This window comes from Aulostomus chinensis, chromosome 1, assembly GCF_037954235.1.
Source record: "Aulostomus chinensis isolate RoL2024-O1b breed Wild chromosome 1, RoL_Achi_v1.0, whole genome shotgun sequence".
Lineage (NCBI taxonomy): Eukaryota > Metazoa > Chordata > Actinopteri > Syngnathiformes > Aulostomidae > Aulostomus > Aulostomus chinensis.
This window is the reverse complement of record NC_141320.1, coordinates 55,687,821-55,705,421: the sequence shown is the minus strand read 5'-3', so window position 1 is coordinate 55,705,421 and position 17,601 is coordinate 55,687,821. Positions and strand designations below refer to the sequence as shown.

General features: G+C 46.6%; 1 protein-coding gene across 3 annotated transcripts; it reads right to left on the bottom strand.

The window, feature by feature from the left end:
• Positions 1-466: 466 nt before the first annotated feature.
• On the bottom strand, positions 467-16,660 carry LOC147272273 (ribonuclease inhibitor-like). Of its 3 annotated transcripts, none has more exons than XM_086207082.1 (8): positions 16,548-16,660; positions 12,688-12,874; positions 12,440-12,550; positions 6,773-6,946; positions 5,707-5,880; positions 3,865-4,038; positions 2,422-2,595; positions 467-2,315 (listed from the first exon to the last, which is right to left on the bottom strand). In XM_086207082.1, exons 2-8 carry the CDS (start codon positions 12,858-12,860, stop codon positions 2,216-2,218), a joined length of 1,080 nt encoding a protein of 359 aa, XP_086063208.1. In that variant the 5' UTR covers positions 12,861-12,874; positions 16,548-16,660; the 3' UTR covers positions 467-2,215. The 3 variants fall into 3 exon arrangements, with proteins under 3 accessions (XP_086063208.1, XP_086063287.1, XP_086063362.1); XM_086207161.1 differs by having other exon boundaries at positions 467-1,984; XM_086207236.1 differs by lacking the exon at positions 16,548-16,660 and adding an exon at positions 12,184-12,262 and having other exon boundaries at positions 12,688-12,722.
• Between the last annotated feature and the right edge of the window lie 941 nt (positions 16,661-17,601).

Genomic DNA, 17,601 nt, shown 5'->3' with positions numbered 1-17,601 from the left:
CCATCAATCAAACTGATCAATCAGCTTATCTACAGCTGCTATCTGCTATCTGCTATCTGCTATCGCTGCTGCTATCTACTGCTATGCTGCTCTGCCTGCTGCTATCTGCTGCTATTTGCTGTACAGTTGCTCCTGCTTGCAACTTGCTACCCCCCACCTCCCCAGCTCCACCTTGTCGTGTATATATGGCATAGTTTGTTCCATGTCATGTTGCTGCTCTGTTCACGGGGGTATGTTTGCTCTTCCAGTCTTAAACTGGGAGAACCTTCCCTCATGCTGCTGGTCCCCTGTTTCATGGTGCTCATGAAAAATTCTCAGGGGACTCCTCTGAACAGAGCCATACCGCCAGTTTGAGCTATAATAAACAAATCAAGCTCATTATCATCCCATTGTTTCTTGACGTGAATGGACCTGACAGAACTTGTGTTCCTCAATAAAAATGCAGAAATGAATAAATTTTTGGTCTTTTATTTTATATGATTCAACACTTAAGTTCACAAAATTCCATGAAGAAGTTGAAAATTTCAGTTCTAAAATTTTTCATAGACAAATTTGCTCCATTTTACACAGCAACTCATTTCAGCATTTACACAAACAAATTGAACAACTTAAATTCTACAATGATGGGATGATATTTACCAGGGTCAGGGGTCAGCAGGAATACAAACAAGAGACAATCATGAACAACCTTCATCAGGAGGGTTACCAGGGTCAGGGGTCAGCAGGAATACAAACATGAGACAATCAGGAAAACCTATATCAGGAGGGTTACCAGGGTCAGGGGTCAGCAGGAATACAAACAAGAGACAATCAGGAACAACCTTCATCAGGAGGGTTACCAGGGTCAAGGGTCGGCAGGAATAAAAACAAGAGACAATCAGGAACAACCTTCATCAGGAGGGTTACCAGTGTCAGGGGTCAGCAGGAAAACAAACATGAGACAATCAGGAACAACCTTCATCAGGAGGGTTACCAGGGTCAGGGGTCAGCAGGAATACAAACATGAGACAATCATGAACAACCTTCATCAGGAGGGTTACCAGGGTCAGGGGTCGGCAGGAAAACAAACATGAGACAATCAGGAACAACCTTCATCAGGAGGGTTTCCAGGGTCAGGGGTCAGCAGGAATACAAACAAGTGACAATCAGGAACAACCTTCATCAGGAGGGTTACCAGGGTCAGGGGTCAGCAGGAATACGAACATGAGACAATCAGGAACAACCTTCATCTGGAGGTTTACCAGGGTCAGGGGTCAGCAGGAATACAAACAAGAGACAATCAGGAACAACCTTCATCAGGAGAGTTACCAGGGTCAGGGGTCAGCAGGAATATGAACATGAGACAATCAGGAACCACCTTCATCAGGAGGGTTACCAGGGTCAGGGGTCAGCAGGAATACGAACATGAGACAATCAGGAACAACCTTCATCTGGAGGGTTACCAGGGTCAGGGGTCAGCAGGAATACAAACATGAGACAATCAGGAACAACCGTCATCAGGAGGGTTACCAGTGTCAGGGGTCAGCAGGAATACAAACATGAGACAATCAGGAACAACCTTCATCAGGAGGGTTACCAGGGTCAGGGGTCAGCAGGAATACAAACATGAGACAATCAGGAACAACCTTCATCAGGAGGGTTACCAGGGTCAGGGGTCAGCAGGAATCCAAACATGAGACAATCAGGAACAACCTTCATCAGGAGGGTTACTGGGGTCAGGGGTCAGCAGGAATACAAACATGAGACAATCAGGAACAACCTTCATCTGGAAAAGTTGAGAAAGCCTGAATCTTGAAGCTGTCTGGGGAACTGAGCCTCAGGGAATCAACCTCCACTGGTTGGGCTCAGGAGCTGCACAGGGAAACTCAACACTCCTTTCCTGGGCAGGGAGAGTCCAGCAAGGACGGACTCAAGTAGCTCATCCTTCAGGAGACAAACTCCACATGTGAGGCACCTTCAAGTCCACCAGGCTCGTGGCTCAAGACTGGAGAAAAGAAATCACAAAGAAGTGGTGATTATGAGCCTCAGCAGGAAGCAAACGCTCACCTTAGTGGGACAGTTTAAAGACACAGGAGGTCTGATGGAGGCCTCAGGCACCACCTTGCAGGAAGTCCCTCTGCACCCACGTTTCAGGGAAGTTGTCTTTACAAACTGCAGTGAACTTTAGATGTGCTGGTTTATAGTATTTCACTGTTACAGTTATGAATGACACAAACTAAAAATAATCAGTATTTTGTGAAACCGTCCATCGTGTCTGAAATATTTTGATGTCACTTTGGGGCCCAACATCTCCCCGAGGGCCTCCTCCAGTTGGTCTGAATCAAACACCAGAGAACAAAGCAAATATGACTGAATCAGTTCTGAGGAAGTTCTGAGGAGAACCTGTAGTGTTGTTCTGAAGCTCTGCTTCTCTGTTCCTACCTGAGAGTCTCCAGCCTCCAGTGAGGATCCTTCAGTCCAGCAGACAGCAGGTCCACTCCTGGGCCTCCTGGATGATTGAACCTCAGGTCCAGCTCTCTCAGGTGGGAGGGGTTGGAGCTCAGAGCCGAGGCCAGAGAAGTAAAACCTTCCTCTCTGATCCCACAATGTTCCAGCCTGCAGTTAAGAGAACATAGTTCATTCACTGTTCTACCAAATCCTGGAACCTGAACCTTTCAGATGTTGATGGTCTTCACTCCAAGTTAGTGAGGTTTTTATAGTTGCTTTAGCAGTGCCAGGCTAAAGGCTGTGGTCCAACTGCACCGTCACAGTGACAGTTTCCTCAGGAACAAAGCTACCAGGCCTCAGTAATCTACTACCAGCAGGATATTCCAGAGGAACTGTTGACAAACAGCTGGATTCTGTCCATCTGCTCTCACTGCTTCCCACACCAGCAGCTGCTTTGTCAAGTTCCTCTGGTCTTCACCAACAAATGGAACACTTCCTCCTCCAGTCTTTGTTCTGACTTCTCTCTGGTGACCTGCTTTGATCAGTGAGGTTTCTGCTGTTTCACTGTCATGACAGCGTGCAGGTTGTTGAGTCGCGTCACTCACGACAGGAGTTCACCTTCTCACTACCCTCAGATAAAACGCTTCTTTCTCCATTACCAGAGAATCTATCACACATTCATAGTTAAGGATGAACCACAGGAACAAGCTCCTCCTCCACTGTGTTACCATGGTGACGAGTCCCCACCCACATCAAAGAGAGACGGTGTTCAACCAGAAGCGCTTGGAGCCACTGCACTAAGCAGGCAGACACCTCTGGGTGGCTGGAGCCTTTTTATGGAGGCGGCAGCAAACGCTGCTGTTCCCTGGAAACAACTGGAAATCCAGGCTGGAGGTCAGGAAAACAACACATTGGACTCAGGCACTCGTGCTGAAGTTGACCATCACTTCTTGAGTGATGTCCCACTGCTACATGGTGACCACTGAGGGAGGTTTGGAAGGTGACTATTTATAAAGAACAGATTCACAGCAGTAGTTGACAGGCATTCCTGCTGTTGCCATAGCAACCAACCTGCCTCCGTGATGTGGCTCATCACTGTATAAGTGTCAGGTGACCTGAGGTTGGACAAACAGCTGGTAGCTCTGCTTCCACTGTAGGAGATCACGACGACGCTGACCGACACTTCTGAGCGTTTGAAATTCCTCCAAATGTCAGACAGCCGGTTGCTCACTGATCAGGCTTCGATCGACCCTCCAGAATAAAACTGACCTTCATGTGGCTTGAACATCGGCTCAAATCTCTTCATTAAGAACATGTTTTGTTGTCACAGTGACCTTTGAACTCCAAAATCTTACCAGTTCATCATGACTGTTTGAGTCAAAGTAAAGAAATTGTGGGTGGAGTGGAGGCCTGATGAGATGAGAGCTGGACTCTGACCTGAGAGTTTCCAGGTGACAGTGGGGATCCTCCAGTCCAGCACACAGCAGCTCCACTCCTGAATCCTGCAGCAGGTTCCAGCTCAGGTCCAGTTCTCTCAGACTGGAGGACTGAGAGCTGAGAACTGAAGACAGAACTGAACAACTTCTCTCTGAGAGCTCACACTCCCTCAGCCTGAAGAAGAAATGGAAACATAAGCAAACATGGCGTCAACACCAACTCATCAATGATGAAATCTGTTCTCATCTCTGGTTCAGGATCAGCTTTGATATGTAGACGTTTGGAGTTGATGCCTCATTTGCATTTTTAAACAGGTTGATAGGAAACCTTCAAGAACTTTGATAGAACATTTAAATGTCATGGTGGTAAAATGAAGTCATCATTGATCCTGAAGATGTCACTAAGAGGCCGTCAGTGATGGACGATGATGTCACAGTCAAGTTGACCTTTGGGATATTAATTGTCATGATTTCATGCTCACAGACGTTTGAGAGTCTCTTGTTTCTTCACAGTGAATCATTGACTTCTCTCTCCTCTTGTTGTCAGTCTTAATAGCAGGCGTGCCAGCACTCCATGTTTCCTGAGATCTGATCACTGGAACCACATTCAGAGGTGGTCTGGTCCACATGGGGCCACATTCTCTCAGTGGTTTGTCCACCAATGAGTCCTGGACCCCAGTGAAGGATCAGCTGATGTCCTTTGTTGAAGCAGAGAGACCATCACTGAGCTAAAAGTGGCGTATTATGACACCGTCTGATCACGTGACAGCTCACTGAGAGAGATTCTTCTGATGGCTCTGAGGACAACATGACCTCATGGGGTTGTGTCTCAATAACAGGTCACGTTTCAGGACGTTTGGCTGCCGTGTCCACTCATTCTCTGCTCTCTGTGTCTCTCTCCCACTATCAGATCCAGGTGTGGAACCTCTCATCCAGAGATTGATGACCCAGTTTCTAACCCTACCATTCACATGCATCCATCTGTGCTCAGCAAACTGGCGTTCTGATCGACACGTATCCATTAGAAACTGTTGGAAATGGCAAAGAATCGACTAAATCCATGCTGGGAAAATATCCACTGGATTTAAGCACTGCAGACTTGAGTGATTGTGTGTTTGGGGCTTTTAGACACGTCAAACGTCACTCAGTTGAGTCTACCTGTCTGTGACCTCGGCGGTACGCGGCGGCAGAAGTGGGACTCAGCAGCAACACAGCATGGCGGAGGGCAGAGGAGAGAGAGATATTTTCCTGCCATGGTTTTGGAGAGTCTATGTCAACACTTTGGCTCTTACAAAGACGGAGGAGGTTTAAATCAGTCGGTGGCTGTTTGGAGAATGTAAATGTGGAATAAAACACAACGGCAACACCACTGATCTGTTCAACCACCTCCTGAGGTGCCACACCTGGACCGGCCAGGACCGCCCTCATGAACCTGAAAAGAACTTTGGTGCACTTGATTGTTGTGCTGTGATGCTGCAACATGCAAAGCACTGATAATTCAAACAAAAGGTAGACATTTGCCATGAACTGTTGTGTTCTTGTTTCTGTCCATTATTTCAAACCTGATTCCCTCCAGCAAACAGCAGAGATCTGGGACTCCTCCCTGAACTCTCTAGTAGCCTGGTATTCATGGCACAGTTGGACAGTTTAGTTGAACTTTGGCAAAAAGTGACTGAATCACTTTCAAGACCCCGAATCGAATCGACTCCAGTCGTTCTAAATGAATCAAAGCTGCAGTCATGAATCGTGGTTCAAATCAAATCTTTGTTAAGGTGAATCATTCCAACCACATCAGATCCATCCTGGTGATGCTCAGTGGGGGAGGCAGGTTTCTGCTACTGACCTGAGAGTTTCCAGGTGACAGTGTGGATCCTCCAGTCCAGCACACAGCAGCTCCATTCCTGAATCCTGCAGCAGGTTCCCACTCAGGTCCAGTTCTCTCAGACTGGAGGACTGAGAGCTGAGAACTGAAGACAGAACTGAAAAACTTCTCTCTGAGAGCTCACACTCCCTCAGCCTGAAGAAGAAATGGAAACATGAGCAAACATGGCGTCAACACCAACTCATCAATGATGAAATCTGTTCTCATCTCTGGTTCAGGATCAGCTTTGATATGTGGATGTTTGGAGTTGATGCCTCATTTGCAGATTTAAACAGGTTCAAGAAAACTTTGAAGGACTTTGATAGAATGTTTAAATGTTATGATGGCAAAATGAAGTTATCATTGATCCCTCAAGATAGTACTAAGATGCCTTGAATGAAGGATCATGATGTCACATTGAAGTTGACCTTTGACCTTTTGGCTCTGTGTCATCAGTCAGAACTGGGCAGTCCCAGTCCTGAGCAGAACCAGAAGCAGAGCCACATTTCATGGTTCTAAGTCTCTCCACTGGTTGTCTTCCAGCATGCACATTGATGGTCCTGTTGTGGGCTTGTTGTTCAAGCACTTCCTGGTCTCCACCAGCATGTCTACTGGTCTTCAGTGGATGAACCAGTGCAGCCCCTCAGGTCCTCTGGCAGGAGTTTAGTCGCTGCTCTAAAGTGCCCACTAAAACCTCTGGTGAGGCCCCTTGAGCTTCAGACTCCCAGCTGCTGGACCAGTCTGAGCCTGACCATCTAAAGAGACACCAGTACAGATACCAGTCACCATTGACAGGCTTTACTGGTTGGAAGTTGCTCCTTGAAGCATTTGACTCCAAATGGTTTCTATATTGTATAGATAAATAAATAAATGAATATATATATATATATATATATATATATATATATATATATATATATATATATATATATATATACATATGTGTGTGTGTATAAATAAATAAATAAATAAATATATATATATATAAATATATATCACCAGGCGAGGGTGGAGTGGAGGCCTGCTAAGATGAGAGCTGGACTCTGACCTGAGAGTTTCCAGGTGACAGTGTGGATCCTCCAGTCCAGCACACAGCAGCTCCACTCCTGAATCCTGCAGCAGGTTCCAGCTCAGGTCCAGTTCTCTCAGACTGGAGGACTGAGAGCTGAGAACTGAAGACAGAACTGAACAACTTCTCTCTGAGAGCTCACTCTCCCTCAGCCTGAAGAAGAAATGGAAACATGAGCAAACATGGCGTCAACACCAACTCATCAATGATGAAGTCTGCTCTCATTCTCTGCTCAGTGATTTTAATTCTTTAGTGTTAATCTTTAAAGCGATACATCACCCAATGAGTGTTTCTGACTTTCAAGTGCTCAAAAATATGCGTCTGGACAAGAAGACATTGATTTTCCCTGACGATGACCTGGAGAGTTTGGAAACAGAAGTTTCTGGACAGTTTAGCTCTTGGTAGCTGTCGTTATCAGGCTCAAGACTCACCTTTTTAGCTTCGCTTTGAACTGATTTAACTGATTCAGTCTCTTTTATCCTTTAATTTTATCACTATATTTTAGTGTTACGTTTATCTTTTAATTATTTTATTCTACTTTTCAATTAGCTCTTAAACTTTTAGATTTTATATGTATGTATATATATATATATATATGTATTTATGTAATTCTGATACTTAAATATTTTTGTAATTTCTATTCTTTCCTATTCAACCTTCTTTTAGTCTTTTAGTTTTTAGTCTTTTAGTTTTTAGCTCCAGTGTTTCCTGGTGGGGGCCCTCCACACTGGGAGGTGTGTCTGGTCCGCCTGCAGGGGTGTCGTGCTTTGGATCGTCCAGGCCCAGAGAGCTGGGGGGCTCTGCATTATATGTGGAGTGTACCCGGTCTTTCCGGGTCAGGGGGTCTCGGTGGCTTTATATTGTATTTAATGTTTTCTTTTATTTCTGTGAAGCACTTTGTGTTGCAGTTTCTGTCTGAAAAGTGCCATATAGATATAAATAAAGTAAAGTAGCTTCAAGCTAAAGATACGTGGCTGGATCCTCCTGCATTCTGCAGTCCCACAGAAGTCATGGGGGAGGAGAACCTCTCTGAGAGCTCACGACTCCTGTTGGTGAGTTCTTGACCAGCAGAATCCACTTTTTAGGTGAAGCATCACTTTAACAATGTGAACTAGTTTGAACCCACTGGTCTGATTCTGAGGGAGTTTCCAGCTTTACAAGAACAGGAAGCCTCAACTTGTCTGATTGATTTCTACTATTTGGGGATTTTTGGTCTCTTTTGATGATGTGTGCTACAATGTGACGTCACAGCGGCCATATTGGATGAGCTGGAGTCTGCCCTCGCACTGCGCGATGGTGGACCCTCTGCCCGGATCTCCGGACAGTGCCCCTTGGTGCTCCAATCTGACCCCTGGACCAGGTAGGCTAGACTCCCTGTCGGCTGGTTGCAGTGGTGATGGGGTGGTCAGCGGGGCCAGTCTGGAAGTTGGCCCCCTGCAGGTCTGGCACATTCCTCAGCCCCTCTCATCGCCTCTCTGTCCCATCACATCACATCTTATGTGACACTAGACCTTGAGGGGCTGGACCCCCCAATTTTAATCACATCGTAGACATTTAGGGCTTGGAGGAGTGCATGAGGATGTACTGGGAAACTCTGCCGTCTGCAACCGGCGGGGCTCCCATGCCCTGGGTGCCTCCGCCAATTTTAACTACATTCTAGTCATCCACATCATCACATCTACATTCCCACGCACAACACGCTGGGGTTGGGGTTGGTCGTGGGCCCTGCTGTTGTGCGGTGGATCGGTCGCTGGCGGCTTCACTAAGTCTGAGGTGCCCTGGACCGTATCAGCATCTATGGAGTACTCAGCCCCTGTATGGAAGAAGATGAGAGTATGATTGTTTTGTCCGGGGGTGGCGTCCCTGGGCGTGCGTGCCTTCGGCTCACCCCGGCGGGCGGGCTGGACCTTTCCGGGGAGTGGGGGTTCCCGGCTGCCTGGCTGGTGGTGCCCTATAGCCTGAAGCCCGCCTGCTCTGGGGGGAGGGGGAGAACAGGGGATGGGTGGAGGGGACGGGGATGGTGGGTTGGGGGGGTAGCTCCGTTTGGGGGCGGTGGGCCTGGTCGTTGTGGTGGGCTGTGGCTGCCCCGCCTGGGTGTGGGGTGTGGGTGGGTGTCGGCCTTGCTGCTGGCGGACCTCTTGGGTGGCTCTGGTCGGGTCTCGGGCCAGAGGGGCACTGTGCCCCTGTTCCCTGTGTCCTGGGGGTTTCTGGGTGCTCTGGTGGCCTGGTCCTGACCTGCCTGCTTTCCTGGACTGGGGGTGCGATGTCCTGGCCCCCCCCACATCAGCTACAGCCAGCTACACACAGCATCCAAGACAAACCGGAGCACACACACATACACATACACACATGTATACACACATACACGCATGCGGTGCACAACTGACCCATAATCACACACTCAGACATTTATTTTAAAATTATATTAAACCAAATGGTAAGCCTGCACCAGAAATTCTGCAACCACTGTTTTTTCCTTTTTTTTTCTTTTCTCCTCTCTGTTGTTGTTTTTACTTTTTCTTTGTTTGTTTGGTTTTTGTTTTTTTGTTTGTTTTTGTTGTTGTTGTTTTTGTCCCCCCCCCCCACTTGTCTTCCCCTGTCCTGTCCCTGTTCTCGCTTCCTGTCCACTCCTGAGCCTCAGTCTGGTAGCTTCATCAATGAACCAACACCATTCCTAATAAAGTTCAACACAGATGGTGATAGGAGGAGTTTATCAGGTTCCTCCTTCGCAGAGTAGAACTGCTTCAGTCCAACAAAGCACCAGGAACATGGATGCTGCTTCTGGACAGGACAGGTTAAAAAAAAAACTTCTCTGATTGATTTCTACTATTTTTGGTCTCTTTTGATGACGTGTGCTACAATGTGATGTCACAGCGGCCATATTGGATGAGCTGGAGTCTCTCAGGAAAGTTGTTTTCTTTTTTCTTTCCAAGTCCATTCATAATGAACCAAAGAAAACACTGCTAATAAACCAGCAGAAGACGAGGAGGAAGTTCAAAAGTCTCTGAACTTCAAGTCAGAGGATCGACGTCTGGTTGCCAGCAACAGAAGGACCAACTAGATTAGACTGATGAAGAGCAGCACCTGAGGGCTGCCATCAAAGAAGAAGACCAGAGAGGAGAAGAGACTGAAAAGAGAGGGGAAGATTTGGAGCAATAAACAAGGACGAGGACTTGGTGATGTCTGGACCTGAGACCAGCCACCGCACCTCTGCTGCCTCACAGCTGCTGACCAGCAGGGTGAGGATGCACCCAGAGGTGAACTGCAGTCACTTGAGCAGCGAGTCAGGGAGTTCTTCAACAACAGAGAGGTTCCTATGAACAGGGACCAGATCGCTGCTCGTCCACCAAACCAGAGACACAACAACAGGCTCAGCATCATCGCTCCATTTGTGAGCAGAAAACATGAAGCTGAGGAGCAAAGAGTCCAGGTGTCCATGCAGAAGAGCCTCTCACAAAGAGAAACTGAGACTGAGACAGAATCCTGACAAAGAGGAAGAGAATTCAGGACTGGTGGAGAGGAGCTGGAGAGTCCCGATCAGACTGAACGCTCACCTGAGCAGGTAAAAGTGACAGTGGTCAGAGACCTGGAAGATCTTGATCAACATTCATGACAATGTTGAATGTTGAGGAGGAGAGGAGGAGGAGTGAGGAGATGTCCCAATGTCAATGGAGTTGTGCTGTGAAATATCAGCAACTTCAGTTTGGGAGAGATAAATCTGGGAAAACTGGAAGAAAATGAGTGAATCCACACATCGGAAGTCTTCTGCTGTCAAGATCCAACAATTTAGGAGTTAGAAAATGTCACTGATCAGAGATCCACTTCCACCAGAACATCAGCTTGAATTGTGACTGTTATTCTGAAGAGGAGTTCAGTTCTGGGGTCAAATGGAGCAGTTTTCAGTCCTTCACTTCACCAGCAGGAGGCTCTGCAGCAACTTCTCCTCAATCAAAGAGAGCGTCATCAGTTTCAGCAGAGATTTAGTGAGCAGCAACTTTGGAGCCTTGGCTGAATGATAATAATGAGCTGCAGCATGGAGGAGAGGCTCTGAAAGGTTTAGTCCAACCAGGGTCAGAGAGAGGGGGCTGTTGCTCTTCAATGCCAGGTTCTTGATCAGATCACCATGGTTACTGAGAAGCTGATGGATGTGTGACCTCTGAAATTGAGGCTGAACCATATTAGTTAGTTGTGTTGCAGAACCATATTAGTTAGTTGTGTTTCTAGAGCGCCGGGTCACGCATCGATCAGTTTCATCCACTTCCAGGATGACGTGAAGAGCATCAGGATAAAGTGAGAGTTTGGTTTGTTGGATTTGGTGAAATCTGTTGATCATTCAAAACTGCAGAATTTGTTCCTTCATGTTTAGTGGAGTTTCTATCCAGTCGTTGTAGAACCTAAAAGAACCTGAGAGAACAGAGCAGCACTGATGGACAATCTTTCTATCAATGTGATTGATGGACAGAGGAAAGTCAACTGTTAGTGGCTGGTGGGAGCCACCATTTGCCTGTTTACAGTGGCAGAGATGAAGAAGAACTTCAAACTCAGAACAAACAGGCAGAGGAAGAGTTTGGAGGGAACAAATCACCAGAGGCAATGAAGGCTCAGAGCAGAACCTGAGAGTCCTGATGGACAGGAAGTTTCTGGAGAGGACAGCAGTGAATCCTAGGATGAGGTTTTATAGCCATTTTGGACTCTTTTTGACCAACGTTGTCTGTTGAAGGAGTTTAGACAAATTCCTAAAGAAGAGGAAACCAAGGTGAACAAAGGGTTTGGAGAAAGACTTTAAGAAGAAAAATGGGCTCTGGAGGGAATTTATCAAGCATCCACCAGAGGAAAAGGAGGAGAAGAACAAACTAAAACCAGAAGAACATCTGATGAGATCAGAACAAAAAGACTCTTCTGATCAGTTGTTGGAGAAACAGAACATGGACATCATGATTTAACTTCAGCCCTCATGAATGCCTTCCCTTCATGTGGAGGAGAGCTTGTTAAACTAGAAGAAATATCTAGTAGTCCAGCTCAGGATGTTCTGCTCTCATCATTCTGACCAAACTCTTTGGATGGGACATCGGCCAAATGTCCTCCCTGTTCCACCACATTCTGGTCTCTGTTCATTCCTGTTCTATCCTGCTCCAACTTCCCACAGAGACTCAGACCATGAGAGGAAGGAGGATGAGAACCAGAGGTGTTCCTCATGTATGACGTTCAACTGGTAAAAGTCTCCTCACACATCCAGGACTTCATCCACCTACCGAGCTGCAGTTGGAGCTTTGACCACTTGTTCAGCAGCTTCAACAGAATACATGTCAGAGTGAAACGAGTGGAGGCAACAACAGGTCATGTGACTGAAAACCTGCTGGTCTCCAGTGAGTGACTGAACCCTCACGGACCATAAAGATGGAGTCCAGGTGTGCTGGGTGTTGCTGGATGGACTCACCACCGAGACCATCTGAGTTCTGCTGATCAAGTCTGTGGAGACAAGATGAAGTCAAAGAACCAATAGTAAAGGAACACCAGGGACCTTCATGGTAGCAGGGACCTGGACCCAGCAGAGGTGGGGGGTCTGTGGCTGGTCCCAGACCTGCCCACAGCCCCCTGCTCTTGAGTGGAAGAGATCGTATCAGAACAGACAGTTTACATTCTCACCTGGGATCAGACTCCAGTCCACCTTTGAACTCTATAGGACAATCCATAGACCAATCACTCTTCATGGACACACAGCTGGGTTCAGGGGGGTCTGGTCTCCTCTGAGAGAACCTGATGGAAACAACACTGATCAATGCTGACGATCAGGAAAAATCATCCAGGAAAACAGGAAAATGTTGAAGGTCAAAAATTTTAATGATGATGAAAAAAATGCCTAAGAAAAATGAGTTTCGGTCCTCAGAGCTCACCTCTGACCAGAAGACTGTTGACCATCTTTGAAATCAATCGGCCGATCCATAGAGTTGTTGCTTCTGAAGGACACACAGCTGGGTCCAGGTCCAGGTCCAGGACGAAGACCAGTCGAGTCCAGCCTGGTTTTCTGGGGAGGGGCTCCCTCCTCTGGGGCCTCACTCTGATTCATATCAGAGTTCAAACCTTCACACAAACACAACAACATCTTCATTTATCAACAAGCTTCACATCTCAGGACCTCCAAGTTCAAATCCTTCTCCTCTTCAGAGACATGGAGGAGAGACATTCATTCTTCTCTTTCTGGAGGAAGGAAGTCATCTGATAGCAGCAAGAAGACCTGAACCTCTGGACTCCAGAAGGACAGTTGAACCTTTTCTGGTTGAGCTGCTCTGAACTGAAAGAGCTGTTATCAGATCCAACATCAAAGTCGGACAAATGAACGTGTGACATGCCCAAAAATAGTGCGACCATTTTTGTGTTGAGATATTCCATCGTCCATCCATCGTCATCTTCTGCTTACTCCTTACTAGTCAGGGTCGCGGGAGGGCTGGAGCCTATCCCAGCATCTACGGGCGAGAGGTGGGGTTCACCCTGGACAGGTCGCCAGTCCATCACAGGACCAACATACAGAGACGAACAACCATTCACACTCACATTCATACCTACGGTCAATTTAGAGTATCAATCAGCCTCGTCCCCAAATTGCATGTCTTTGGACTGTGGGAGGAAGCCGGAGTACCAGAGAGAACCCACACAGGAACAGGGAGAACATGGAGACTCTACACAGAAAGATCCTGCGCCCGAGCCGGGACTCGAACCCAGAACCTTCTTGCTGTGATGCCACAGTGCTGACCACTGCACCACCGTGCAGCCTGTTGAGATATTCATTTAATTCCCAAAAATATTTTTCTTTGTTGCCAGGGTTTAATACCACCTTAATAGAGTTGAACAACATCGCTGTCATGTTAAATTTTATGTCAGTTTTGATATTGAAACATGGTGAAAATTTGCCGCATCAGGGTGGAACCTTCGTCTAAGGAGCAGGTGCGCCTGGGTGGTATGCCTCAGACACGATCTGGACCATAATAAAGAGTGGACACCGCTCGGACTGCTGCGAAGCGAGAAATACGGCCGCCATCTTGGTCAAGCTCCCATACGCTCCAGTCATTCGTATGGTGATTCAGCGATGCCGCAGCACTGTGCACCATATTCCTGTGCCAGTGTACGGACTCTAGCGAGCAGGGCTCAAGGGTTAACTTTTCACAAGTAGGATTAAACGTTTCCTCAACATTCTACCTGACAGTAGAGTCATTTGAAGACAGCTGGCTTATTCACAATTATAGCAACTTTGGTGTTAGCAACAGATTAGCATTCGATTGGAAAACTTTGTTTGGGAGAGGAGAGAAGAAACTTGAAGGAATAAAATAGAAAAAGGAGGAAAGTGAGCTCTTTTTTAAGATTTTTTTGTGTCTATCTATCTATCTATCTATCTATCTATCTATCTATCTATCTATCTATCTATCTATCTATCCAACTATCTTTCTATCTATCTATTGATCTATCTATCTATCTATCTATCTATCTATCTATCTATCTATCGATCGATCTATCGATCTATCCATCCATCTATCTATCCATCTATCTATTTATCTATCTATCTATCCATCTATCTATCTATCCATCCATCTATCTATCCATCTATCTTTCTGTCTATCTATCTATCTATCTATCTATCTATCTATCTATCTATCTATCTATCTATCTATCCATCTATCTATTTATCTATCTATCTATCGATCTATCTGTCTATCCATCCATCTATCTATCCATCTATCTATTGATCTATCTATCTATCTATCTATCTATCCATCTATCCATCCCTGTCTTTCTGTCTTGCCTCCAGCAGATCTGAGAATCCTCAGGATGACCCGGCAGCCACAAAAATACTACTTTAAGCGTTACAATACGTGTTTGCTCACAGTTTATAGTACTATTTATAGTATACTATTAATACTAATAGTATTCATTTTACTATGACAACAAATTGAATATCATCTCATATGTTCTTGGGGGTCTGCATGGTGGTGCAGTGGTTAGCACTGTGGCCTCACAGCAAGAAGGTTCCGGGTTGGAGTCCCGGATCGAGCGTGGGATCTTTCTGTGTGAGTCTCCATGTTCTCCCTGTTCCTGTGTGGGTTCTCTCTGGTACTCCAGCTTCCTCCCACAGTCCAAAGACATCAAGAGGGGACGAGGCTGATTGATACTCTAAATTGACCGTAGGTGTGACTGTGAGTGTGAATGGTTGTTCGTCTCTGTATGTTGGCCCTGTGATGGACTGGGGACCTGTCCAGGGTGAACCCCGCCTCTCGCCCGTAGATGCTGGGATAGGCTCCAGTCCCCCCGCGACCCTTACTAGTAAGGAATAAGCAGAAGATGACGATGGATGGATGTTCTTAGGTTTAACTTGAAACTGTGCAATTTTTGGATATGTAGGCTCTATATTTGTGGGTATTTCTTCAATTTTCCAATTATTAAAGTAGACAGTCTGCTTCTTATGACATTATTAGTGTGTTTATACAGATCGATCTACAAAATTAAACAAAATCAACTATAATCAAATAAATATATTAAATTAGCCAATTAAAATGGCCAGTTTTTAATAATCACTGAGACGTAGCAGGAACCAGCTCTAACCTAGTTATCCTTGATTAATTATGTTACTATGGCATCTACAGCCACTGCCGGCATCTTCTAAAATATTATTTGATTCATTGTGAGTGTTTGAAAACACCAAAAAGTTATGGCCTCCATCATGAATCTTTGAATGACTTTTGTAGAGGAAAAAATAGCGTAGTATTGAGCGAACTGTGATTCATTTAATGTGCTGAGACTTCATTGCGCCGGTTAAACAGCGGTGCAGAGTGAGGCGGGCGACCAGACCAAGATGGTGGCTGCATTTCTCGACAGCGCCCATTCGTGGTAGCGGCCGATGCGGAGTCTACTCTTTTCTATGTCCATGATCTGGACGATGAACGGGCTGCTGTGTGTCTTCATTGTTGCTGTGTTTCTCTGTGTTTCACAGAACATATTTGTTGGGACCAGAGTAACAAACGTATCACCATGACAACCTGACTATCAGACTGTTGGTGTCATCACCTTCTGATGGAGAACAGAATCTCCATGAAGCAGCGAGTGCAGGTGAAGGAACCAGCAGCTCTGACTTTGGAAAGATCTCAGTCCAACATTCCTACTCGGAATGTTGATCAAAGCATCATGAAACTCTGATGGTTCGGATCAGATTCCAGGTTTGAGTCTCAGCTTCACTCCTCCAACAGCTCAGAATCATAAACTCAGGCTTTTCTAGCAGCTGCTCCTCCTCCAGGACTTCAAACAGCAACACTGAATGACGCTGTGGTCAGGACCCTCTTTCATGTCTGGATGAGACACAGCAGCTGTCCCTCAACTCCAGTGTGAAGTCTGGCATGTTAAGATCTGGTTGGATCCGTTCAGACTCTCCCTGCATTCTTCCCTGATGACGCAACATGAGAAACCAAGCGCTGCTGGTTTGCTGTGAACGTTCCCACTGACGCTCGTTGTGAACCAGCTGGAATCCCACCTTCACACCTCCTGATGGAGACGGTTCAGCTGGACACTCAAGCAGGGAGCCGACTCAGTCAGAGGGATCCTGTTGGTCTGGGGGGTTCTCACCTGCTGAACTCACCTGAACTCAACCTGCACACTCGTTCAATGGTTCTTTTCTTCCCTCCTTCTTCCCCCTCCTTTAATTCAGTTAGTGGTTCAAGACAAACAGGTGACCGACATGGACAGACATGTCCATCAATCATGGCCTTCATACCTCGATCAGAGAGATGCTGCTCCTTCTCCCTCCTCAGTCCAGGTGTTTATGGTCATTTGATCTGGCGTCGCTTCCTCATAACTACAAGTCAAAGAGAACAACCTGAAAACCAGTCAGACCACAGGCAGAAACCAGTCACATGCAGTTGTCCCGTCTCTCCACTAGATGGTGCTGCCTCCCTCTATGATAGCTCCAGATCAGATGGAACCCAGCAGCAGCAGTTGAGTTCCTGTCCCTGCTTCAACACTTCCAGACCTTCGTGAGGTCACATCAAGTTCTTCCAGGATTCCCTGAGAGACGTCTTTGGAGAGCTGCAGCTTGTCTCTGTCCAGGGTCTCATCATCAACTCCCAGTTTTCCTCCTGCTCCTCCATTCAGACCTGAACTGCCATCAATATTATTCATGTTGTTATCTGACTGAAGTCTTTACACATTAGAGGTGCCACCCTTGGGCCATGCTGGGGTCGTCCCTTTGGTTTGCTTCTCCCACTTTTCAGAAATTTCTAACCTTTGTTTTAAAAGCTCTGGGTTCTTCGCCTCGATTAGGACGGTTGATACGATACTCATTTTACAAGTTTCACCTTTAACCTGTTCTTCTATTGGCACTTGGAATAAAAGACAAGAGGAAAAACATGAATGTCTGTGCAGGAGTCCAGGTGAGCGGGGGGGGGGGGGGGGGGGACTATTTTTAACTTTCTGTGTCTGTGTGTTTTCTGGGCCGGTTGCCCAGCTATGAGTCAACTGTACTACAATACCCACACACACCTTAGTCACGCCCACTGACCATTCCCGCCAATCACAGCTGGAGGAGCCAGGAGGCATTTCCCCTTCAGTCATACACACCTCTCCTTTCACTCGTTCATGTTCCTTTCCCTCCTTTCACTCTGACTCCTCCATCAGAACTGGGCAACAACAACTCTTCTATCTGTGCTGCAGCCTGGCCTTTTATCCACTTCAACCTCTCCCTCCTCACCCGTCCAGCCCTCCTCTCACACCCTCACTCTTACCTCCAACTTTGGAACTCCAACATGGAGCGACACAAGATCTTCAGAAGA

Bases quoted from the DNA above. Each gene is read 5' to 3' on its own strand.
- LOC147272273 (XM_086207082.1), bottom strand. From the start codon at position 12,860: ATGAATCAGAGTGAGGCCCCAGAGGAGGGAGCCCCTCCCCAGAAAACC. The intron at 12,551-12,687 runs GTGAGCTCTGAG...TGTTTCCATCAG, and splicing joins CAACAGTCTTCTGGTCAGAG to GTTCTCTCAGAGGAGACCAG. The intron at 4,039-5,706 runs GTCAGTAGCAGA...TTTCTTCTTCAG, and splicing joins TGTCACCTGGAAACTCTCAG to GCTGAGGGAGTGTGAGCTCT.